This window comes from Antechinus flavipes, chromosome 2, assembly GCF_016432865.1.
Source record: "Antechinus flavipes isolate AdamAnt ecotype Samford, QLD, Australia chromosome 2, AdamAnt_v2, whole genome shotgun sequence".
NCBI lineage: Eukaryota > Metazoa > Chordata > Mammalia > Dasyuromorphia > Dasyuridae > Antechinus > Antechinus flavipes.
This window is the reverse complement of record NC_067399.1, coordinates 21,051,139-21,077,281: the sequence shown is the minus strand read 5'-3', so window position 1 is coordinate 21,077,281 and position 26,143 is coordinate 21,051,139. Positions and strand designations below refer to the sequence as shown.

At 42.9% G+C, this 26,143-nt stretch overlaps 1 protein-coding gene across 1 annotated transcript in view; it reads right to left on the bottom strand.

Moving 5' to 3' along the window:
- The window catches only part of SFXN5 (sideroflexin 5), a 192,034-nt gene that overhangs the window by 163,969 nt on the left and 1,922 nt on the right, over positions 1-26,143 (bottom strand). The window contains exon 2 of the mRNA XM_051974274.1: positions 4,806-4,874. Within this exon, the coding sequence (XP_051830234.1) occupies positions 4,806-4,874 (69 nt within the window). The remainder of the gene's footprint in view (positions 1-4,805; positions 4,875-26,143) is intronic.

Below are 26,143 nucleotides of genomic sequence, written 5' to 3'. Positions count from 1 at the left end.
ATGATGTGGGTAATGCAAGAGTACTCACAAAATGTAAAAAGAGCATCTTTGACATACTGAATGTCAATTCATGGAAGAATCCTTCCTCCACGAAGGATTCATAGGAGAACGGGACCAAGAATAGGATGGGGAGGAATGGATGGGCTGTGATTAACACTGAGGGACAGAGTACCTCCACAAAGAGATCACACAGCCATTACAGTCGTGAAGTACTCAGGACTCAGCCAGGAAGAACTTGTCAAGACTAGCATCCAGCTAACTCCACAGGCACAGAACATCAAAGGCTATGGGATCCAACACACATTTAAATAAGATTCCCCTTGATGGTATTCCCACAGTCATTCAACTTCCACTTGAAGACTTCATGAAGAATCAGAGATCTTTGAAGGAAGACCATTCCATTTTTGTATGGCTCTGATTAAATTGAACCAAAAACCTGCCTCTCTGCAACTTTTATCCATTGTTCTTTATAAAATGTAGCCCTCTGGAGCCAAGTGGAATAAGTCTTTAAGATAGATACCATGTTCCTCTCCCTCCCAAGTCTTCTTTTCTTCCAGTTCCTTCAAGAAACCTCATACTTCATGGACTCCGATCTTTTCACCATCCTGATTGGCCCCTTCTGGACATATCAGTGTCCTTGCCTAAAATATGGCAACCGGAACTGGTCCCAGGAGTCCAGTGAGGCCTTAACAGGGATACAGATCATTGCTTCCCCAATGCTGGGCACTAGGGCCTCTTCTAACGTAGCCCATGATTACATTCGTTTTTTTTTGGCAGTCATATTATACTATTGACTCATAGTGAACTTACAATCCATTAAATATCCGGGATCTTTTCCAAAGTGTCAACTAACTCAGAACCCATCCCATTTTATATTTGTGAAGAGACATCCAAGTAAAAGACTTTTCACATTTGTTTCTATTAAATTTCATCTTATTGAATTCAGCCCAATGCTCTACAATGTTAAGATATCTTTGGGATCCTGACTCTGTTCAACTATCAAGATAGCGAGCCCACCCAGCTTCACATCATCTGCAAAAGTATCAAATAAAATATTAATATTTTTATCCAAGTCACTGATAAAAATGTTGACTAGCATAGAGCTAAGGAGAATGCTCTACTAGGAGCCTCACATGGGCTAAAATCACTACTCTTTAAGGCCAGTCTTACCCAAGTGTACCAACATCTTTCATTTTGTCCACAAGCATTATGGGATAGATTGTCCAGTGATTTGCTGAAATTGATTCAAATGATATCTACAGATACTGGTCTATCAATTACTCTGCAATGGCTCACTCTTGAGGAAGCCATGTAAGCATTTCTTTGCCTGTTTTTTTTTTTAAATTTTTATATTTCATTCCTTACCATTCCCAGCCTGCTCTCTACCCCATCCCCACCCTCAGTCTAGTTTTCTCCTTTTCTTTTAATGTTGGCTGCAATGGTTTTGTTTGTGCAATTTATTAACTTGATATAATCAAATCATCTAATTTACTTCCCATAATGCTATTTTTTGCTTTATATTCTGACAGGTATGATATTCCATGCTCTCCTACTATGCTTCTATTACTTTTATATCTAAATCATGTACCCATTTTGACTTTGTCTCGATATACAAAGTGAGATGTTGATCTGTTCCTAATTTCTGCCAAATGGTTTTCCAGTTTTACCAGCAATTTTTGTTAAATAGTGATTTCTTGTCTAAGAAACTTTTATATTTGGGTTTGTTGAATACTAGATTGCTATTGTCATTTAATATTGTCTTGTGTACCTAATTTGTTCCACTGATTCAACACTCTACCAGTACTAGATAATTTTGAAGATTACTGCTTTATAATATAGCTAGGGATCTGGTACAGCTAAGCCAACTTACTTCACATTTTTTCTTATTAGTTCCCCTAATATTCTCAATCTTTTGTTCCTCCAAATAAATGTTGTTATTGGTTTTTCTAGCTCTATGAAATAAATTTTTGGCAACTTGATTGGTACGAAACTGAACAAATAAATTAATTTAGGTAAAATTGTCCATTTGTATTATATTGGCTTGGTCTATCCATGAGCAATTAATAGTTTCCCAATTATTTAGATCTGACTTTATTTTTTGAAAAGTGTTTTATAATTGTGTTCATATAGTTTCCAGGAACTATATGTTTTGTTTTGGCAGGTAGAATCCCAAATATTTTATATTGTCTACAATTATTTTTAAATGAAATTTCTCATTCTATTTCTTCCTGCTGGACTTTGTTGAGAAATGTTAAGCTTTATGTGCATTTATTTTACATCTTGCAACTTTGCTGAAGCTATTAATTATTTCAATTAGTTTTTTAATTGATTCTCTAGGATTCTTTAAGTATACCACCATATCATCGGCAGAAGGGGGTACTTTTGTTTACTCGTTGCCTATTCTAATTCTGTCAATTTCTTTTTTTCTTATTGCTATAGCTAGCATTTCTAATATACTATTAAGTATTAGAAATGATAATTGGTATCCTTGCTTCACCTCTGAGCTTACTTTTGAAAGGCTTCTAACTTATCCCCATTACAGATAATTCTTGTTCATGATTTTAGAGAGCTACTCTTTATTATTTTAAGGAAAGCTCCATTTATTCTTATGTTCTCTGTTTTTGATAGGAGTGAATATTATATTTTGACAAAAGCTTTTTCTGCTCCTATTGAGATAATCTTATGATCTTTGTTGGTTTTGTTATGTATATGGTCAATTATGCTGATAGTTTTCCCAATATAGATGCAATTCTGCATTCTTAGTATAAATCCTACTTGGTTATGGTATATGACCTTTGTGACACATGATTTAATTTCCTTACAAAATTTTGTCATCAATATTCATTAGAGAAAGCCTTCCATAGTTTTCTTTCTCTGTTTTTGTTCTTCCTGGTTTACATATCAACACCATATTTATGTCATAAAAGAAATTTGATAGGACTCATTTCTTGCCTAATTTTCCAAATAATTTATACAGTAATGACATTACTTATTCTTAAAGGTTTTATAGAATTCACTTGTTAATCCAGGAAATTTGTATTTTTGCAAATATTCATTCACTTCACTTAGGTTGTCAGATTTTTTTTTAGCATGTAATTGGGCAAATATCTCCTAATAATGGCTTTGATTTTCTCTTCACTGGTGTTTCACTCACTTTTTTTCATTTTTAGACTGGTAATTTGATTTTGCTCTTTTTTGTTTTTAAAACAAATTTACCAATAGTTTATCTATTTCTGCCAACAAAACCAGTTTTTAGTTTTATTTATAAGTTCAATGGTTTTCTTTTAATTTTGTTCATCTCTCCCTTTGATTTTTTGAATTTCCAATTGAGGAAATTGGGGAATTGAGGGGATTGGTTAATTGTGGGTACTGAGTGACCACACTAGTCTTATCTCATGACTCAATTCTGGAGCTAGCTCAGTTCCTTTTTTATTCAATTATGGGTCTAGTCCAATTTCCATCTTGTGAGAAAACTTTATTCAAGTATGGGAATTGGAAGAAAATACATGTCTGATCAATCAAGTATTTCCATGATCCACTAATTGTTTACTGACACTTCAGGGGAGGGGGACACTTCTTTTTTCTTATTTCAGAGCATTGTACCAGTTCACCCTCCCTCCTTCCAATCTGCAAGCTCCTAATAGTTCATCTAATTAGAAATCAGATTGCCTAATGGTGTATTGTTTCTTTTTAATTAATTGGCCTTATTTAATTATTTTTAGTGTATAAAAGTCTATCTTCCCTTGTAATCAGGGTCTAGGCCTTGTTGAGAAATTCACATGCTCTGATTAACCAATACATGTGCTCAGATCAAAACTTTTTCTGGACCTATTTTCCAGGTATTTCCCCTGAGATTTTTCACATTTTCTTCTATTGTTTTTTCATTTGTTTGACTTTGAAAATTTCGTTTGAACGAAAAATTCGTTTGAAAAAGCAGAACTTAGGTTTAATTGTCTCTGAGGATGGAAAGGCAAGCTCCTGCCCAGAGACAGAGAACATGGAACTATTGGCTTTCACATATCCACCTTTACTTTTATGGAATTATTTTCTTCAGTGAGCTGTCATACATCCTTTTCTATCCGGCCAAGTTTACTTTTTAAGGAGCTCATTTCTTCATTGCAGATTTAGAAGCTCCTGCATCCATCTGGAAAAAACTCTGCTTTAATAAATCTCCATTGGACATATAACTCTTGTGTGCAGAGTACAAGACCTAGAAAGGCATCTGCAGTTAAATGAAGGAACTGAAACGGGCAAGAGAACTTGATCAAGCCTCTTTATTTCAAATTCTTCCAGAGACCCTTCATTCCAATTCTGCCATGAATGGCCCTAATTAAGTCTCTCCAATGATATAGATTATAACCTACCAATGCTTTATAAACTTGCCTGACCCTTGCTTAGTTTCTCCCGGACAATTTTACCAAGAAAGATTCATCCAATGTACTGAAAGCCAACCTCTAAATTTCAATATTAAAAAAGTATTAATGCAATCCTTGAGTTATTCATCCATTGATCCCTCTTCCTGCAGCTACATGACCATGCCCTTTCCCCCCAATTCCACGGTTCCTAAATGATACTTTTGGCTCCACTTCTCAAATACACTAGGAAAAAAAAAAGGCAAAATCTTTATATTCAAACCAGCTGAGCAGAAGAAAAAGCAGAACTTAGGTTCAATTGTCTCTGAGGATGGAAAGGCAAGCTCCTGCCCAGAGACAGAGAAATGCTGTCTGCTAGTCCAGGAGTTCTTTGGGGCTGGAAGAGGAGGGGTCACTTGGGGGACTTCTCTGGGAAAAGAGCCGACCACCTACCTCAGTGACAAAGAGGGTACGAGGATCAATGATGTCCAGGAAATGCCGGAATCGGCCATAGAAGGAAGTCTGCAGGAAGAGAAGAAGAAAAGGAAAATGATTAAAATGTGTACTTCTTGGATAATTAAAATAAAGAAAAATCCAACTACAAATCCAGCCAAAATCCCAACCACATTCAATATCAGATAATGATCTCAAGGACATCTAGCTCATCAATCCATGCCCTCTCATTTACGACATGGCTCACTGAGTTTGAGTCATTTTTGTAGTTGTGTACAAGTGATTTTGTAGATGAGTATACGAATTACCTCAATTTGCTTGAGCTCCCAACTGTCTAGGTAACTTAGAAGAGCTATATGAGAACTGGATGTAACTAAAATACAGAGTGGCTTAACATACCAACAATCCTTTGCAGTGATCAAGAACAGATCCAGTTGGACATGTAGAAAATCAGCACCTCTGAAGCCAATTAATATCAGAGCTTAATAATTATTACTATTATTATTAATAAATATTTAATATCATAATACTAATAAATAATAAATTATTTAGTAATGATATTTATTACTTGCTAAATATACTAAATAAATTATAATTTATAATAAATCCATTTATTTATATTAATATAATATATAATATATTTATTTATATATTTGTATAATATATAATAAGTATAAAATAATTTATAATATAAAATAAATACTAAATAAAATAGATTAAATAAATTTATTACTTAATAAATAATAATAAAAAATAGAGCTTAATAATTTGAGCAGACTGTGATGGTCTGTGGACCTTCCAGAGACATCCTTCTCTTCAGAGACTCTCCTAAGTGCTGTTTATGGGGCTCTAGGAAACATCTTGTTTTGTGGGTTTTGGAGGCAATTCCTTATCTTTCTGCTTAAGCCTTAAACTGTCAGAATTGCTTAATACTAAGAATGTCTTCTGATTTGTGCATCAAAAGGCCCCGGTTCTGAATCTGGAATTCCCATTTCCTGGATCTTCCCCTCTCCTTGGGGACTGGAAGAGGAGGGGTCACTTGGGGGACTTCTCTGGGAATGGGCTCCCTACCTCATTCTTTTCTAAGACCTGCCCAATCCCTGCCTTTCCCCCCAATTCCCCACCTACCCTTGTTTGGAAAGTGTATCTATCTGTGTCTATCTCCTCCACATCCATTACTTGGGCTGTTCATCATTAAGCCAGCTGCCCCCATCTTCACATCTTACCTCCCTGCTTGACAAAAGTATTTTTTAATTTCACAGACATCGGCTTCCTCTAGTTTTCTTCCCTTTAAGGAAAGGGGGGGTTCGATGTCAAGAAATGGCCTTTGTATTCTTGGAGTTCCCCCCCCCCAAAAGGGAATTCCCTGGAGAGAGCACCCTGCCTGCCCCAGTTTACACCTGCCAAGGCTACCTATCTTCATGTGAGCCCCAGCCCACTCTGAAACCCTCCATGAGCTTCCTCTCGGGAAGGAGGAGCAGGAGCGTTTCTGGAGGGGAGGGGAGCACCTTGGAGAACACTGCCAGTGACTCTCACTGTTCTCCCTCCCTCTCCGACCAGCCAGGGCCGGCCCTTTGGTGTTAGATGCGCACTGAATACAACGGCACCAAAGCAAGTCAAGCATTAAGCTTTTTGCCTTCCTGAAAATGCCCAGGAGATACCCGGCACAGTACCTGGTACATGGGAAGGGCTTACTGCTGACTGTAGAGGTCAGGCTGGGGTCAGGGTCAGCAGAGGTCAGGCTGGGGTCAGGGTCAGCAGAGATCAGGCTGGGAAGGGACTGGGGTCAGGGTTAGCAGAGGTCAGGGTCAGCAGTGGTCAGGCTGAGGTCGGGGTCAGCAGGGCCTCTGCTGGGATTCAGGCTCCCACCCTTTTTAGCTGAATGCTCTTTGCCTGGCCTTCTGATGTATAAGAGTCTCACCTTCCTCATCTGCACAAAATTTCTCCAAAGCAGCAGTCTTGGGTTCAAGTGGTGCTTCCTCCCTCTACAAGCCGTGTGCCCTTGGGCGTGTCCTTCCTGCGGATCACCCCGGTACTTCTGTTCCCATCCCAAGGAGCGCCCCCATGAGCAGCGCCTGTGTCCCTGAATCCCAGGTGCGGCCCCTGGCCTAACGCCCCACGGGACCGCCGGGGGAACAAGCCTTTGTACACCTGAATGCCGCACATGAGCAGTTCAGTTATCACTGGCCTGTTTCTTATTCCTGCTGAGCACTACGGCCAAAGCAACGGCTCCGGGCACTAGGGACCCTGCCAAGGGTAGCGCTGCAATGATCTGTCAACTACTTAACGCCTCAAGACGAAGGAGCCCGTGGACACTGACCCATTTTACAGATGAGTAGACTAAGCGACCCCAGGGTCACCCGCATGGCAGTAGAGGGTTCTGAAGCCCCGCCCCTCCCAGTTCAGAGCCCCGCCCCTCCCAGTTCAGAGCCCCGCCTCCCCCTGCCGGGCCCTCACAGTTGGGCGGCAGGATGACAGGGAGAGCGCCCAGAGGCAGGCTCGCTCTCCCTTCTCGGGCAGCCGGCAGCACCAGACCGTGCGCCCATAGCCGGGGACACGGCGCTCCCGGAGGCAGGGGCTGTGAGGCCGGCTCGAGGCCCAGTGACGCCGGTCCTGGGCTTTTGCTGCGATCAGGAAGTCCCACACAAGAGACTCCCTCGGCCGGGAAAGTCTGCGGCTTCTCCGCACTGTCTCATGCCAGGGGAGCCCAGCCGCGAGTCTTGGGCTCTTCCCACTCGTGACCCTTTTCCACCTGAGAGATTTTTACAAGACTCCAGCTATACAGGCGTATAAAACAGGTATACAGGGTGTACGGGCGTATAAAACAAACAGGCGCACAGATCACCGCGCACTGCTAAGTCATAATTCCACAACCGCCGCCTTCAGTTCCGAGACCTTCCCGGGCACCCACCACAGTTTAAGAAGCTGGAGCCTCGAGCACCCGGAGGTGACGGCCCAGGATGTGCCGGCCTTGAACCCAGGTTCCTGGCTAGACTAGCTGCCCAGCCCATAGCGGGCACTTCCTAAGTGGATGGACTTAGAGTGGAGACGCTGAATGAGCATTTAACGGATGAGAAAAAGAAGTCCTGTTTCTCCTGCGCAACAAACCGAGCTCTGGGGGTGCAGGAGAAAGGGCACAGGTCGGTGCCAGGTGCTTGGGAGGCCTTTAATCCAGGGCCCATCGGAAACAGAAGCCTCCTCAGTTACAAGCAGCCAGCCGCCCCCACTCCCGGGGTCTTCCCGCCCAGGCTCTTTGATCTTTCCATTTGACCAGCACCGATGGAATAGCCATTCTTCCTACTGCAAAGGCCATCACGGAGCTGAGAATCGAGGACTGGTCTTCGAACAAGGAACGAGAGTTCAAGTTCTGACAAATCTTCATTGTCTGACATTGTATCTTTCTAAAACTAGAGATGACAATCTGCCACATGGATGGAGTTCCCAGCTTGGGGATTACCAACTGTGAAGAAATCACAACCTCAAACCCTCCCCCCATGTGCTGTGATACTTAATGGGACTGACTGGATGAACTATTTCTCAGTATCGAGTCACGTGATCCCCGTTTCTAGAACTGGAATCTTAGGGGAGGTCATTTACTCTCAGGAGGAATGAACTTTGAACCTGAGATACAGGAAGTTGCAGGAAGTGACATGACTTGTGGGAGGCAGCCAGCATTGGTTACTTTTTTTTAAAGTACATCCCATGAGAAGGCTTGAGTCTTTTTCTTTTACACCCCGGACAAGCTGGAAGCGGTCAGGTTCCAGGAGCACATGGCAGGAGTTGGGAGGGCTCCTGGCTCTGTCTGGGCCTCTCCTTGCAGGGATTAAATAAATGTTTTCTCTTTGTACCTGGTGATGTCTCTGATGAGTTAATTGGATTGGGAAGGGGGTCTTGCATCCCACCCATCCCCCACAATACCAAAGTGGGCCCTGCCATTCCCCGATCCAATTCAGGGGCCTTGGGGAAGAGAAGGGAGGGCATCTGCAGAGAGACCCCAGAGAAAAGGCCCTGGATTTCCAGCCCTTCTTTCTATATAGGAGAAACTCCTAAATGAGTCTTGAGGAAGAAAAAAACCAGCAGGAAAGAAAGCAAGAACCAGGTGGTCGGGTTAGCAGGCCTTCGTTGAAGGGCTCGGATGTGCCGGAGTAGGACTAAGTTCAGGGGATAAAGGAAGGGGGTGGGGAGAGAAGAGAAGTGTGTGGCTCAGAAATGGTGAGGGGTCACCATTTAATAAAAAAAAAAGCTGGAGAGATCTCTAGAAGCAAAGCAAAGTTTATTATACATTCTCCCGAGAAGGGTGTCCCACTGTCCAGCAGGTGATCAAAGGGAGGAAGCACCTTCTGGGGCAGGGTTAACACTTTAATCCCTAACACAAATACTCAATCCTCATTGGCTGAGGGTCGTACATTCTGAACAGGGAACTACCCAAGAAATTGAACTTGACCAATAAGTACATAGTTGCCCATATTTGACTGAAATAGGGAGAAAATGATGTCATGGGAGGATAGTAGGAAAGGGACTTAGGTCTGCCCTTGGATCAATGTTCAAAGTCCTTCAGGCCTACTCCAACTCGGAAGTAGATGAAGCCTTACTCGATTTTCACAACTCTTGAAAGATCTCACCTCATCTCGTTCAGAAGGAACAAAGGGGAAAAAATAAAGCTTCCAGACCCCTCAGGAGACTAGAAGGGCCTCTAGGGTGTGTCGGAAGCCAAGCTGAGCCTTCCAGAAGGGGAATATCCAGGGCAATGACACTCCTGAGGCTTTGCCGGGCCTCCTGGCTCTGGGGAATCCTTTTCACACCTCTAGCCGCCTCCTGATTGGAAGTCTCATCAAAGCAGATCTCTTTTACCTTCTGCAAAGGCCCCTGCCCATCGCCCCTGAGCCTCTTTTCTTCCTTCACAGCGGCCGAGCCTCACCTGCCAGACTGAGCCAAAATCGCCTACTCGCTGCTTTGCACCCGTGACCTTCCACCTTGCACCTGCTCGCCCCTGCAGAGGCTGGGCCTTTGGGCCTCCTGGAATCCCTGGCTTCCTTCAAAACTCAGCTGATGCTCCCACCCACAGGAGGCTAAAGCCACTCTCCAGAAATTAGCCCTGCATGTGTTTGGAATAGGTTTAGCTGTATCTGTGTTTAAGGAAGGGACAGAAACAGAAGGGAGGAGAGAGGGAAGAAGGGAGGGAAAGACAGACCGACAGAAAGACACAGAGAGAGGAATAGAAAGAGGGAGACAGAGGAGACAGACAGACAAAGACAAAGAGACGGAGAAAGAGGACTAGGCAGAGAGAGAAAGAGACAGAAGGGAGGAGAGGAGGAGGGAGGGAGGGAGAGACAGACCCAACAGAAAGACAGAGGAATAGAAAGAGACAGAGACAGAGGAGACAGACAGACAAAGACAGAAAGAGACAGAGAAAAAGGAATAGACAGAGAGAGAGAGAGACAGGAGAAAAGGGGGAGGAAGGGAGGGAGAGACAGACAGACAAAGACAGAAAGAGACAGAGAAAAAGGAATAGACAGAGAGAGAGGCAGGAGAAAAGGGGGAGGAAGGGAGGGAGAGACAGACCGACAGAAAGACAGAGAGAGAGAGGAATAGAAAGAGAGAGACAGAAATAGAGACACAGAGAAGGAGACAGACAAAGACAGAAAGAGACAGAGAAAGAAGAATAGACACAGAGAGAAAGAGACAGAAGAAAGACACAGAGACAGAGAGATTGATTTAAGGTTTAGAGTGCTTTCTTTATACACACAATCTCATTCAGTCCTTATGACATAGTGGATAAAGCATGAGGCCTAGGGTCAGGAAGACCTGAAATCTAAGACTTGGCCTAAGATACTTTACTAGCAAGGTGACTCTGAGCAAGTCATTTAACTTCCATTTGCCTCAGTTTCCTCATCTGTAAGTGAGGTTATAAGAGTACCTCTCTGCCAGGGTGGTGAAAAGCATCAAACGAAACAGTTAAGCATTTAGCAAAGGGCCTGGTAGACAGTAAGCATTAACTAAATGTTAGCTATTATGAGGGGGATGAGCAGCCAGGAGGCACAGAGGCACAGAGGCCTGGAGTCTGGAAGCCTCATCTCTCTGAGTTTCGGTCTGTGGGATGGTTTGTTCTAAACTATTCTCTAGAAGAGGTGGCTGGGGCACTGCACAGGGCCTAGCAGAAGGAGGTCTTAAACCTGGCTGGTTCTCAGGCTAGCCCATCATTCTCTATGTCCCGCAGCCCCTTGCCTTGGAAGGCTGCGGATTCCTCAGAATCACTGGTTCTATTTCATTGAGAGACGTGGAGCTGGAAGAGGCCCCGGGAAGCTCTGGGGGATGCCCTCGCTCTCAGAGGGCAGGAGCTAGATGAGGATTCCGTAAATGAGGTCAGGCCAGTCAGAAGAGAACCAGAAGAGAAGAGTGTCTCCGGAGCCGAGGGAGGAAAGACTATCCCAGAGGGAGGGTGGAGGGTCAGCAGTTTGAAAATGCCACAGTAAGCTGAGAAAGGGCCGTCAGATTTAGCAATTAATTCATCGGTAACGTTGGAGATCAAGTTTCGGTACGATGGTGGGGTCAGAAGGCACAGGATCACGGACTGAAAACGAGAAGGGCCCTCAGAGACCTGCTGGGCCAAGCCCACTTTACCAGGTCAAGTTATCTGCCCAAGGTCATACAAGGTCATGGCAGTCAGCACCAGTTTGCCAGAGATGAAGTCTGAGGGTGGTGAGGATCTGCAGCCTGGGAGCTGATTCTTTTTCGTTGGACTGTGGAAGAGAGGAAAGACAGAGAACCGTCTAGAAGGAGAATACCTTCAAGGGGTGGTAACCAGGGCCAGAGAAGGGTTGGATTTGGTTTTTTTAAGTGGGAAATACAAGTATATTATTGGCTACAGGGAAGGAACTGTACACAGAGGGATTTGAGATAGACAGGAGAATTAGGAAGGCAAGAGAGACCGGACCAGAAAGCCCAAATGAGATCTCAAAGGTATAAATAGCCAAGAAGTTTAGATTTGATCAACGGGCGCCATGTTTGGAAGTTAATTCTAAAGCTGCTTTTCCAGTGTAGAGAATTCCTGCAGGATCTGGAAAATACAAGAAAACAGAACCAGCATGCTCCAAGGATGGACAACCCAGTCACTAGCCCAGTTAGGAAGCTTCAGACCTCCAAGTGTTGGGGACGGGGGATCCTGCAGATACTTGCACTCAGAGTGGAATGGAAGCTCCTTGAGGGCGGCCTTCTCACTCTTTTATTGTATCACTAGTGTCAGGTATACAGTGGGTGCTGAAAAAATGTTTATTGGATGAATCAAGCATCCATTTATTAAGCACCTACTATGTTCTAGGCCCTTTGCTGGACAATGGGGATTCAAATACAAGAGTGACCCAGTCATTGCCCTCATATTATCAACAGATGAAAATGTAGAGACAAGTCAACACAAAATACAAAGTCAATACAAAACAATTTTGGGTGGGAGGAATGGAAAGGACCAAGACGGGCCCAGCTCGGGGGACCTGATGCCTCGGAGACTTCTAGCTAGAGAAGGCAGGGATGCATCCCAGGCAAAGGGGACGGCATGTAGAACATGTGAGGGGGAGGCGTGTGAAATAGAACTGGTAGCTGGAGTCAGATTACAAAAGGTTTCAAAATCCAGAGAGCTGATCTTAGAGGTACCAAGGAGCCATGGAAGAGTCTTGAGCAGGGGAAGGACCTGTTCAGACCTGGATTTCAGAAACATCTATTAGGCAGCTGGGCAGAGGCTGGGTTGGCAAGGGGAGAGACTGGGAGCCGTTTAATTGGGTTGGGAGCTGAGGGAGTAAAAAAGAGATGAATTTGAGAGTTGTGGAAGCAGAATTGATTAGCTGTGGAAACTCACTGGATATGGGGAGTGAGGGAGAAGCTTTGGGAGTGATTTTAAAGACTTCTGTTCTTCTCCTAGGAAAATGTGGACATGCTGCTACGACTCATCGCCTGCACTACCCAGGCCAGCTCCCTCTCAAGAGCTGGGCCCCCAATACTGCTTTCATGCCCCCTGATAATGCCGCTCCCTGCTGGGCAGGAGCCACCGAGCAGCCAAAGGAGCCTCATGTGAGTCCCATCGAGACGGGGACAAAGCACGGCAGTCCCCCCACCCAGCCCGGCCCAGTCCCCAACCCTGCAATTAGCCAAGTCAAGGACTGTGGGTGGCTTTGCCAGCAGCTGCAGACAATCACCCCATGGCAGCAAAAAAAACACGTGTAGAGGCTCTGCCGGCCATGCAGATGTGCACGCTCACGCCCAGCCCATCTACAAATCCCCAAGGTGCTCGCACCCAGAAACGCACTAAACAGCTGCCTAATTCCCCCCAATAACATGCGTTCCACAAGCTAACTTTGGAGGAAGGGACTTCAAAGCATAGTGACCAAAAGCCTCCTGGGAAGACACTTGAGAGAGGGAATCCAGGCTGGCCCTCTGGACTAAAGCAATCACTTCTTAGCTCAATCAAGGCTTTCCCAGAGCCTTCTGGGATGCAGGACACCCTAAAGAGGCAACTTCCCTCAAATGCCCTTGCAGTCAGTCAGTGCTGTGTCAGAAGATCTTCATTCTGACCAGAGAAAGAGGGATGGGAATCCATCCTCAAAGTCCAAGAAAACCAATGGTTCCATTACCGAAAGGATGGTGACATCATGGGAAGACTTACATGAACTGAGGCAAAGGGATGTGAGTAGACTCTGAAAAGGGACACACATCAAAACTGGCCACTGGAAATAGAATAAGCCACATAGGATGGCTCACACTGGCCCTGAAGAAGGGAAAGAAGGTACTTGCTCAGCTTTTCAGAGGAGGGATCATCAGGATGGAATATGGCAGACTTATCTCTGTCTCCTCTCTCTCTCTCTCTCTCTCTTTTCTGTCTCTCTTTCTCTCTGTCTCTCTCTCTCTCTCTCTGTCTCTTTCTCTTTCTCTCTCTGTCTCTGTCTCTGTCTCTGTCTCTCTCTCTGTCTCTTTCTCTTTCTCTCTCTGTCTCTGTCTCTGTCTCTCTCTCTCTCTGTCTCTTTCTCTCTCTCTCTCTCTCTCTCTCTCTCTCTCTCTCTGTCTCTCTCTCTTGTTATAAAGGAAATACCTCAACCATTGTATATCATTTCCCAGTAAATGTATCTCATGAAGAAACATTAAAAAATGAGATAACATTGACGTTCACAAGGAGATGTGGTTGATATAAAGCCAACACTTATCAATAAAAATGTAGTTTTTAAAAAAGAAAAATATTGATAAATATAAGATACCATAAAGAATAATGAATGTGGGGACAGCTAGGTGGTTCAGTGGATAGAGCAGCAGCCTTGAAGTCAGGAGGACCTGTGTTCAAATCTGGCCTCAGACACTTAACACTTTCTAGCTGCATGACCCTGGGCAAGTCACTTAACCCCAACTGCCTCAGGAAAAAAAAAAAAAAAAAAGAAAGAGAAAACCCTGAGATAAAGTTAAGACTTACATGAACTGCTACACAGCAAAGTTAACAATAAGGAGAAGAGTTTTCACAATCACTACCATAATGGAAAAGAAAACAAGAATCTTGCTACACCCAAAAAAGGAACACTGGGAAACGAATGTGAACTATTTGCATTTTTGATTTTCTTCCCGAGTTATTTTTCCCTTCTGAATCCAATTCTCCCTGTGTAACAGGAGAACTGTTTGGTTCTGCACAGATATATTGTATCTAGGATATATTGTAACCTATTTAACATGTAAAGGATTGCTTGCCATTTGGGGGAGGGGATGGAGGGAGGGGAAAAAACGAAACATAAGCGAGTGCAAGGGATAATGTTGTAAAAAATTACCCTGGCATGGATTCTGTCAATACAAAGTTATTATTAAATAAAATAAAATTAAAATTAAAAAAAAAGAAAACAAGAATCTTCTCCCACTTTATCTCCTCCCCATTTCTTGTTCTCTCTGGTGAGGAGGATTGGCCCTTTCCCAAAGGCTGGCAATGGTTCTGATCCCTACTTCCTGGTCTAGTATAAGGAAATAGATGTATCCCGTCAAGGATACACACTTCCAGCTATACGACTGTTAATAGCTGCTACTTACCCAGCACCTCAATGTTTGCAAAGCTTTTAGAAATATTATCTCATCTGATTTTTGCAACAATCCTGAGAGGAAGGTGCCATTTTTTCCAGTTACAAATGAGGCAAATGAGGCTGAGGTCAAGTGACTTCTCCACAGTCACACAGTTAAGTACTGAGGAAAGATTTGAATTCAGTTCTTCCTAATAATAAGACTCTAAGGTTCACAAACTCGTGGATCCATGTCTCAACCATTACATGAGCTTCTTGAGAGCGGGGGCTATTTTTGTTATTGTTGTCCATTCTTCGTTCTCAAAGAGGATTGTGACTTCGGGGTGGGGGGAAAGGGGGGTGCCGTGGCACACAAATGAATTGGATTTAAGGGAGGGAGGGCTGGGCACGGTCACCTGCCTCACTTTCCCTCCAGAGTCATCTGGGTCCAGGGGCCAGATATAGATCAAGAAGACAGGAGATATTCTTTGGCGCCTCAGCTCTTAGTGGAGTGCCAGGGGCATGATTGTTGTACTTCTTCCTGATCCTGTGGATCTATCCATGGGGTTTTCTTGGCGTGGAGTGATTTTCCATTTCCTTCTTCAATGACAGATTAAGTGACTTGCCTAAGTTAACACAGTTAGAATGTTTCTGAGGCTGGATTTGCACTCGGGTCTTCCTGACTCCAAGCCCAGTATTCTATGACTGCACCACCTGGCTGCCTAGTGCACGGGAGGTGTTTAATAAATCCTTGATTGGTTGATTAAAGATTAACAGCAGCTGAGGAAGAGATGAGAGTCTGGACCTGACTTCAATCCTGGGGACAACAGAAGGTCCAGAATCATCATCTGAGGATCTGCGCCCTTAGTTTCCCTGTGCTGTGATCAAAGACAGCACAGGGCAGACCAGAATGAAGGGTTCCATTACAAAGAGAAGGAGGATCAGCAGCAGACTCCCCCACTCCCTGAGATAAGAGACCTGCTAAGAAGGACCGGCCTCCAGAATCCAAAGTCCCAAAAGGCCAGAAAGAACCGTGAGAGGCAAAGTCCGACACGGCTCCCGAAGTGAGGATTCTGACCACTAGACAACCTTTGTCCCATCTGTTACTTTTTCTCCTGTTTTCCTGTTGTGGCTGGCACCAGAATACCCGAGGAACCCTCTGAGAGCATTAGCCTCAGGGCCAGCAGGGCAGGGGAGAAGCCAGGAGACAGATTTCCCCTCCTTGGAAGCCGTTATAGCTTGGAAAGTTGGGGGCAGCTGGGCAAGAAGGCTCAGGACATGGATCTCCCTGAAGAGTCTGGAGCTGAGAAAGGCTGGAGCCAGGAAACACAGGCCAGACCAGTCGGTGAATAAATATCAAGGACCAGGCACAGTGCCAAGGGCTAGCACTACCAAAAGAGACAGAAGATGGGGCTGGTCCTAAAGAAGCTTACACTCTGACGTGACAGGAAGTAAGAGCGGCTGCCGGCCAGACCTTGGTGGGGGGTTCTGAGGCCAGTTTTATTTCAGGCAGACATTTGCTTCAGTTATCAGGAAGACCAGAGCAATTTGATGGGAAAGGGGCGGCCTTGCAGACAGGAAGGCCTAGATCAGGGATCCTCAAACTTTTAAAATAGGGGGCCAGTTCACTGTCCCTCAGACTGTTGGAGGGCCAGACTATAGTAAAAACAAAAATTTTGTTTTATGGGCCTTTAAATAAAGAAACTTCAGAGCCCTGGGTGAGGAGGATAAACGTCCTCAGGTGCCACATCTGACCCACGGCAGTAGTTTGAGGACCCCTGGCCTAGATAGATTCAAGCCCCGCTTCTGACCCATGCAGTTAACCTTTCAGAGGCACTGAGACACTGCTTTCCAGATGAGTTGCTAACCAGTATTGGTGAATGGAATTTCCATACTGGGGAGCTATTGAGATCATAGATGCAGAAAAAACACAGTTTTCACCTTAGAGGGATTCCCAAATAGAAATCATCAGAAAGAACACGGGGTTTCTGCAGCACTAGTCCAGGACTGTGATCTTCACACAGGACAGAAGATTATTTTTAGAAGAATTATTATTTTTTAAATTTTTAGATCTAATTTTACATTTTAAATCTAAATTTAGACTTTAGAATTAGTTTAGAAATGGAAGGAATCCCATTTAGGCCAATCCCCTCATTTTACAGATGAAGAACTGAAACCCAATTGCCCAAGATCACACAGGTAATAAGGAAGCTGAACCCATGCTACTGACTCCCAAATCTGGAGCACAGCCTTTCCGTGTTCCCTGCCTAATCATCATGTTCTACACTCTTCAGAGCTCTCAGTCAAGTGATCTCCAACCTTTTTCCTCTAAATTCAGGGATTGTAACTTTTGTTTTGTTTTGGTTTTGACAGGCAGTTGGGGTTAAGTGACTTGGCTAGAGTTTAAATGTTAAGTGTCTGAAACAGCATTTGGATTAAAGTCCTCCTGACTCCAGAAGCAGTGCTCTATCTACTACCCCAGATCTTTTTTGTGTGTGTTCAGACCCCCTTTGGCCAGCATCTGACAAAACCTATGTATGGTCTCTTGTAGAGGGTCACAGTCAGTGGGGAAACTCTGGGTGAGGTCTAAGACCCTTCAGCCCAGAGGGAACCTGCTAACAATGTCTAGTTCAGCTCCTCATCGCCCCAAAGGGCTCTGGGCCGTCCCGAGAAGTCAGGGGCCGGTGACAGCCTGTGTTGTGATTGAAGCAGAGGGATAGCAGGTGGCAAACTACATACCACAGCGAGTTGTTTGTGGTCCCATGTGCACAGTGTTGTTTTTGTTATATTATATGTACGGGAAAGTCCTTGAAATAAATGGACTCCATTTTCCCACCATCCTCAGGAGTCCCGCCTCATCACTTCTCCACTAGGAAGGGATATCTTAACTACCCCATTGTGGGGGCTCTAGAAAGCAGGACACACAGTCTCTTTTTAAATAATTGAGAGAAATGCTAAATTTCTGTTTGAGAGGAGTGGAAATAAAGATCCAACTTTTTCTCCCTGCAATCGACCCACAGATCCCAGAGTGAGAATGGCAGCTCTAAACATTGCCCTAAAGTGACCACGGTCCCTGAGAAGGGACCCTTTTTCAAAGACGCCAAATTCCAGGCTGCTCCCAGGGAATAGCAACTCAAAGGGCATTGTCTACATGCTTGCTGGAAACATTCAGTATCTCAGTGTTTTTGTGGAGCCTCCGGCATTTTTCAAACGGGCCGCTGTATCGTCTGCAAGTAGAGAAATGTAAACTTTTCACTACTTACTACCTTTATTTTTTGCTCCATAACCCTGTAGCACTTCTAAAATTATGATTTAAAGGAAGAGTGAGAGTGAACAATCCTGCTCTGCCTCCATTCTTAGCTGGAAAATTACTACTCCTCTATACATAGATGGATAAAAGTAGATCTTGGTTTAAAAGAATATGTTTCATCGATGCTAAAGAAAAATCCTTCAAGAATTGCACATGTTTAACTTATATTGGATTGCCTGCTGTCTTGAGGAGGAGAGAGAGAGAGGAGAAAGAGAGGGGAAAAAATTGGAACACAAGGTTTTGAAAAAATGAGTGTTGAAAACTATCTTTGTATGTATTTGGACAAATAAATACAATTAAAATTAATCTAGAAAAGGAAAAAAATCATTCAAATCTATTTTTTAAAAATCTATGGATACTGTCACTTTCAAGGGCTTTTCTGCAACTGTTGATATAATTATGATTTTTGTATGTATTTGGTCCTTTGTTTACTGACCCAATTATTACATTATCTTACACAGAACTGCTGATTTTAAGCTGTGAAAGGATTTTTCCCCAATAGAAATTCTCCACACAGATGAAATCACAGGTCAAGATTCAGGGTAGGAGTGGGGGGTGGTTCAGAGGATAGAATATCTGGTCTGGAGTCAAAAAGATCTATCTTCCTGAGTTCAAACGCGGCCTCAGATACTTACTAGCTGTGTGATCCTGGAGAAGTCACTTTACCCTGTTTGTCTCAGTTCCTTTACCTCTTAAATGAATTGGAGAGAGAAATGTCAAACCACTCTAATGCCTCTGCAAATGGGGTCATGAAGAGTCAGAAATGACTGAACAACACAAGATTGGGGTGAAACTGGGGAGATAAAAAGATTTTCTAAGCTGATTGTTCTCTTAATATTGAGCCCTCCTTGGCTTCCTGGCATAAAATTCTATTTGATCATGATGAATGACACACATAGGTATGTGTATAAAACTGAATATTTTGAGAGGAAATTTATGTGTGTGTGTGTGTGTGTGTGTGTGTGTGTGTAATTATTTTACTGGACAACATTTTAATATTTTATATTGATATTTCTCGATTACATTGGTCTAGAAAATCACAGGTCCAAATAAAATAATAGCCATAACAATAATAAGGATATAATAAAAAAAAAACATGTAATATGTAATGATGTCCCTCATAATAGAGTAAAAATTAACATATATAATATAGAATAAAAAGATCTATGTCTGGTAGAGAATCCAAATATGACAAGGGATTCTCCATTGGGAACTTTAATACCAACATCATGGAAGACCTGGCCCAGCATGGACTCAGTCAGGCTAGATTGCTTTGAGACAATTGAACAATGGTTTTCATGACTCCAAATTTCTCTCTTCCCAGAACAAAACCCAGTGATATCCCTTCATGGTTGACTGTGGCTTCAGGGCCACAATCTCTGATGACCCAAAGTCTCCATCCATTCAATGAATGGCAAGAGATCTAGAGGAAGATCCTGAGCACTGTGGGTGCTCCATCATGGAAGATTCATGAAAGGTCAAGAACTAGGGTATCTCACAAGAGGAGAAAAGACAAAGAAACTTCCATCATGATGGAAGGTGGTCTATAGATCAACCCAAAGCCCGGTACAAAACAGGGGCTTCCATGATGAATCAATCATAAATCGATAGATCACCCAGATGAATCACAGGCTGATTCAATACCATTTATTAAATACCTACTTGGTACAAAGTATTTAAGTTCTGCAGAAATAAAGACAAAAACAAAACAGTCCCTGTTATCTAGGAAATTATGTCACATGTACACAATAGAAGAGGTACTGAGATAAGTAAAGAGAAAGACTGGCCAAATACAAATAATTTCAGTGAGGGGTGATGGGGGAAGGGTAGGAATGGGGAACACCAAGAACTGGAGGGAAGCAGAGATCTCAGGATGGAGGTGACAAGTTCTCAGGTCATGTGCAATGGGATACAAAAGGACTGGACTATCATTCCCTTTCTCTGCCTTAGCCTTGCCAAATCGGAGCATCGGCACCATATGTCTTCCAGAAAAAGTTAGCTAGAGCACCATCTTTCTCTAATTTTGAAAACAGTTTATATGCTATAGGGACTGTTGACTGTGTTGATCTATTTCCAGGATCCATGTGGTAGTTCATAAATGGCCTGGTGAATTTCTCCCTTGGAAATAGATTTACTGAGGTTCCTATTTCTTGTTTTGTCCATCTGGGTATTTTTAAATTCTTGAGGACGGCAATGGGCAGTCACATAATGGGCACGAGCAGGCTACAACCCATTACAAAGGGAATTGGGAAGAAGACACTGCATAAAAGATGTCATCAAAGAAAGGGATGAGCAAGAATTGCATAGAGCACATGACAAGAGTAAAGAAGGCCAGTGGGAACGTCAACTGGGCAGTCCTCTGCTTCAGGGATTTCTCCAAGATGGCAAATGAAAGCAAGATGGGCCTGCTGCCATGAGTGGATTCTCTATGGCAAACTCAGGGAAAGATATGAATAAAAATCTCCCTCCTCTGTTCTGCCAACTGATCTCCTTGGCTTCCTTTCAATCTCTATTAAAATCTCATTTTCTACAAGTCTTCCCCCACCCCTCAATTCCAGTGTCTTTTCTCCAATTTATTCTAAATATATCTTATTTGTACACAATTACTTGCTATTGTCTCCCCCATTAGACTGTAAGCTCCTTGAGGACCAGAGCCATCTTTTGCCTCTTTTGTATCTTTAGCACTTAGCCCAGTACCTGACCCATAACAGTCACTTAATATATGACTGACTGGGATGAATCGTGATGTGCTCTTCACAGACCCAATTGAGTAAATTTTTGGAAATACCCATTCATATTTTCTTTTGTAGTCGCAATTTTGTTACCAAAAGCTGCACATAATATTCTTTATTTCTGCAATACTCATTGTGGTTTCCCCCTTTTTATTTTTGCTTTTAGGCATCTGGTTTTTCTCTCTCTTCTTTTGGATTAAACATCCTGATGATAAAAAATTCCATTAGGCTTTTTTTCTATCACCTCTTTGTGCTAGCTAATAATATCATTTCCTTTTTATTTCAATCTAATTGATGCATCCTTTTATTTGGAACATTTCTTGCAGTCTCTTGTTTTGCATGTGATTCCTTTGTTCATTGTCTCATTTCTTTAACAACAAATAACTCATTAATTTTCTCTTTTGTATCAACATAAGCATTTAGGGATATGAATTTGCCTTCATGTACTACTTTGGCTGCAACCCACAAATCCTGATACACTGTATTTATATTGTCATCATCTTTAATGTACTTTGTTTTGGTTTCCATAATTTGTGCTTCAACCCAAGCTCTGTTTACCAAGTCATGTTTTAGCCTTCACAGAGGACTACATCATTTGATCCAATCTTTTTTCTTATTGATTAGAATTACATGATGATCCTTAAATATAGTTTTAAATAATTTCTGCTAAGGGACAGGTCTCTCTCCAAGAGCCTCCACAGCTGTGGATCATAACATCTGAAGGAGGGGGGGGGGGGGGAGGAAAGAGCCTTTGCTGACACAGGTGTTGTGAATTGGGAATGAGATAAATTGGAGGCAGAGGGAAGAGGAGAGAGGTCAGACAATGCAACGGCCTCTCAGAGAGGTCAGAGGACACAAGTGCCTCTCAGTCTCCTTGTATCATCCTCCCACATGAGGAGATCCATTCTACAGGTTTGAGTTGGATTTCCGGCAGCCATTGTCAGGTGGCTCCCATGTCACAACAGATTTCTACATTTCTGAATGTATTTATGATTAACATGCTCTAGAACCTATTGTGGTTCACAATCCCAAATAGGGTCTTGTAAATGAATGTGGAGGGGTCATGAAGTTATGATTTATTATCAGTAAATATTTGATATACACACACACACACATACATACACATACACCCAGGGTCATGTAAAAATTTTTCAGACAAAAAGGGGTCACAAAAAATAATTTAAGAAACCCTACTATAGAATACAATTTTTGTGAATGTTCTATGTATATTAGGGAGGGGAAAAGGTATTTTTTGGATTTTTCCATTCAATTCTCATAACACATCTACTGAATTTCATTTCCTCAGAAATCTACTCCAGTCCAGAATTTTTTTGGTTTATCTTTCAGTTTTATTTATCACCAGGTTTCACAGAACCCACCTCCATCATGGGCTCATGAGTAGATCTCAAAGAGTCTATGAATTTCTTTTTTTCAGATAGCTGAATTCACTAAATTTTAATAACTTGCAGTTCCTAAGTCATCAGGATAAGAGTTGCTTAGTATTGTCATTCTCTCATTATCAGGGTACCCATGCGCATACGGCCTCAATTTATCTCTTTTTTAAAAATCTGGACCTGTGATGTCTTCAACGTGATTGATGTGTTGAAAGAGTTGGACTTGGGGGTCTACCCCACTGGTATCCTGTGAATTCAGTTGACCGGCGATCCATACTTCCCCCCCCCCCCATTTCTGGGAAATTTTCTTTCATGACTTCCTAATAACCAGTGTTCAGATTCCTTTCTTCTTCACTGCTCTTCGAGTATAATTAATCCAATATTAGTTGAATATAGAAAAAAGAATGGAGCCAGAAAAGGTCAAGCAAACTAATGGATGAATGGGCCAAAAGGGATCGTTTAGAAAGAGAATATGTAAGAGGAAAAGAAGACTGGGAGAAGGAAAGTGTTGGCCATTGTCAAATATTTAAAGAGCTGTTGCCTGAGATTTATTTTTTCTATTCCTGAAGGGCAAAAATAGGAGCTGTGAACCGGAAGCAGAAGTTGTAGAAAGGATAAGCATGATTTGGTAAAAAGACAAGCTTCCTGAGACTCAGTGATGCTCCAAAGTGGCATGAGTTGCCTTGGGAGGGAGAAGCATCTCCCTCTTTGGAGGCTTTCCAACAGCCTGTAAACCTTGATTTCTTTGCAGCATCTGCCCCTGTTGCAATACTGTCCACCTGGATCACCTTCGTTCTCCAGGTATTTCCTCTCTCCTGGCCTTCCTCCTGCATGGAGGTGTGTTGCTTTTCAATGTCTTTTGCTTGATCATCATCCATGTCGTTCCTTCTTGTGTAGAGTCTATGAAATTAAAAAAACACTTGTTCCTTGGAAGAAAAGCTCTGGAAAATCTGGATAGCACCTTAAAATGAAGCGACATCACTGCTGACAAAGGTTGTAAAGTCAACGTTAGGGTTTTTCCTATAGTAATGTATGGTCGTGAGAGTAGGACTACAAAAAAATTGAGCACCACGAAACAAACACTTTCAAATTGTGGTGCTATGGAGAGTCCCTTGGACATCAAGGTTAATCAATACTTAAAGAGACTAATTAACCGGAAGGTCAAATATTAAAGATGAAACTTAAATACTTTGGCCACATAATGAGAAGATGGAACTCATAAGAAAAGACCTTCATGTTGGGAAAGACTAAAAGCCAATGGAAAAGGGAATGGCAAAAGAGGAAATGGATAGAGATGTCATGGAAGCAATGAACCTGAACTTGAATGAACTTCGTGGGATAATGCAAAATAAAAGTCCTAGTAGCTACGGTCCACAAGATCATGAAGAGTTGGACACAACCGAACACCACTACTACCCCAAGAGCCTTTCCTTAGCCTGCCTCCCCCCCCCATCCCTTTCTCCCTCTCTCTCCTTCTCTCTCTCTCTCTCTCTCTCTCTCTCTCTCTCTCTCTCTCTCTCTCTCTCTCTCTCTCTTTCTGTGTGTGTGTGTGTGTGTGTGTGTGTGTATGTGTGTGCAAACATATCAACTCCCATGGTTTAAAAAGCTATGTCCATGCAGATAATTCTCCAATCAATGCATCCTGCCCTTGTCTCTCTTCTGAGCTTCATCTACACCAAATGCCTTAGAGGCCATGCCTCTAAGGTGTCCATCCCATCAGCTTCTCATACTCACAACGTACCCAAAACAACCCGTTCTCATTCCCCATCGATCCAGATAGACGCAGAGGGTCATAGCATCCTTGAAGCCAGCCCGAACTCTCCATAGCCAATCAGTTGCCAAATCTTGTTATTTCTATCTCCAAAATAACACAATTAAACACAACACTCCTCGAATGTGCCCCCTTCTTTTCCCTGGCACAGACCTTCTCACACATGCTCCAGTCTCTCCTCTCCAATCGACCATATTGTTATTCCTAAGACTCTATTCTAATCACATCTAATCACCTTCGACTCAAGAAGCTCTGGAAAATCCCTGTCATCTCTAAAATAAAATACAGACTCCTCCATTCGGTACCTAAAGTCCTTTACAGCCTGGCTCCAATCTGCCTTCTCAAACTGATTTCCCATTATTACCCTGCCTCCTCCCAGCCCACATTGCAGCCAAACCAACTGCTTGTTGTCCCTCGTATACCACCTTGCAGATCCTGTTTCTGTGACTCTGGACACAGTAGTCCCCAAATCTTTAAGGCACCCCTTCTCACCTCTGCTGTCAGAAGCCGCACCTTACTTTTAAGACCCATTTCAAGAGCTACCTACTACAATGAAGTCTTTCCTGATCTTCCCATGGGAGTCAGCGATTTCCTCCAATCCTGAAAGTATGCTGCATATATTCTGCGTTCATTTCAGAAAGCCAGAATGCCTGGTGAATGGAAAGTCAACCTCAATCAAGAAGGCTGAAGTTCACATGTTGATTCTGCCACATTCTGGTTGAGTGACCCTAGAAAAGTCACTTAAAGTCTCTATATCCTAGGTAACTCTCTAAATTGCAGATACAGTACATAATCTGATTGGCAAAAGCAGGCTGGGGCCCAAGAAGATGGCTATTGTATAACTTCAGGGCTACAGAGGGAATCCTGGGAGATTGGAAAGATGTCTTTTTTATCACTCCTAGCTCAGGTGCCCCCATCGGTGTGATTCCTCCTATGATTATCAATTGATAGCGGTTAATTATCCATATTTGATTCATTTTTAGAAACTGGTGTTAATTAAGGCAATGGTATCAAATTCAAATAGAACCCATACACAACAATGGCTTTTAGCTGCATAATCATTTAGAAAGTGACAGAAAATTAACATTATTTCTTTTCTATTGTATTTTTATTTATTTGGTTAAATATTTTCCAGTTCTATTTTAACCTGGTTTGGGTGCCTTTTAGGGATTTTGGGGGCTTCTTTAACACCTCCCTATGAAGCTATCAGGGCCTAGCATTTTAACATTTTAAATGTATTTACCTGACTGACTCAGTGATCCACTGGACCAGAAAAAGGACCTAATCCTGCTTTGAGAGAGGGGGTCGTTTCACCTAGAAGTTCCCTATTTCAAGACACCACAGGTCTAATCCATGGCTCTATAATTCAGATTCATTTATCTGTGTTAACTTACTCTTCTCATTAACTCCCACAAGGCAAGGATTGTTGTTGGGTTGGTTTTTTTCCCCTTTATATCCCCAGCACCTACCACAGTACCTGGCACATAGTGGGTACCTCCTAGTACTTGCTGAATTGTACTTTATGACCCCTGTTTGAGAATTTTGTCTCCACTGCTTCCAAATATTTCTAAGAATAATTAGTATTATTATAATGTCTATTACGTGCCAGGTACTGTGTAAGTGCTTTGAAAATAGTATCTTTTGGTTCTCACAATGAGGAAACTGAGGCAAACAAATGTTAAGTGATTGTCCGGGATCTGATTTGAACTAGAGCTTCCTGATTCACCCAGGATTTAAATCTTCAGCTTTTGACTCTGAACAGGGTTCAAATTTGAATTCTTCCAGTTACAATCTATGTGACTGAAGACAAGTCATCTTAGCTTCCCAAGCCTCAGTTTCCTGATCTGTGAAACCTCTAAGGTCCCTGCCAGCCCCAGATCTGGGGCTTTCTCTGAGCCTACAGGCAATCTTCTTCAAAGCCGGAACAAGTGAATAATACAGTGACATCCAGACCCTGCTACTGTCTGATTACACACTTCCTCTGTCCCCAGTGACTAAGACCTCTTTTACCAAGCTATTTATCCTTTGCATCCTGCTCCCGCAAGGGCAGGGAGATGCACTCCAGTCTCATCCTAGCAAGTCTGTGCAGGCCATCTTGTTTTACTTGGGGAGGAAGCC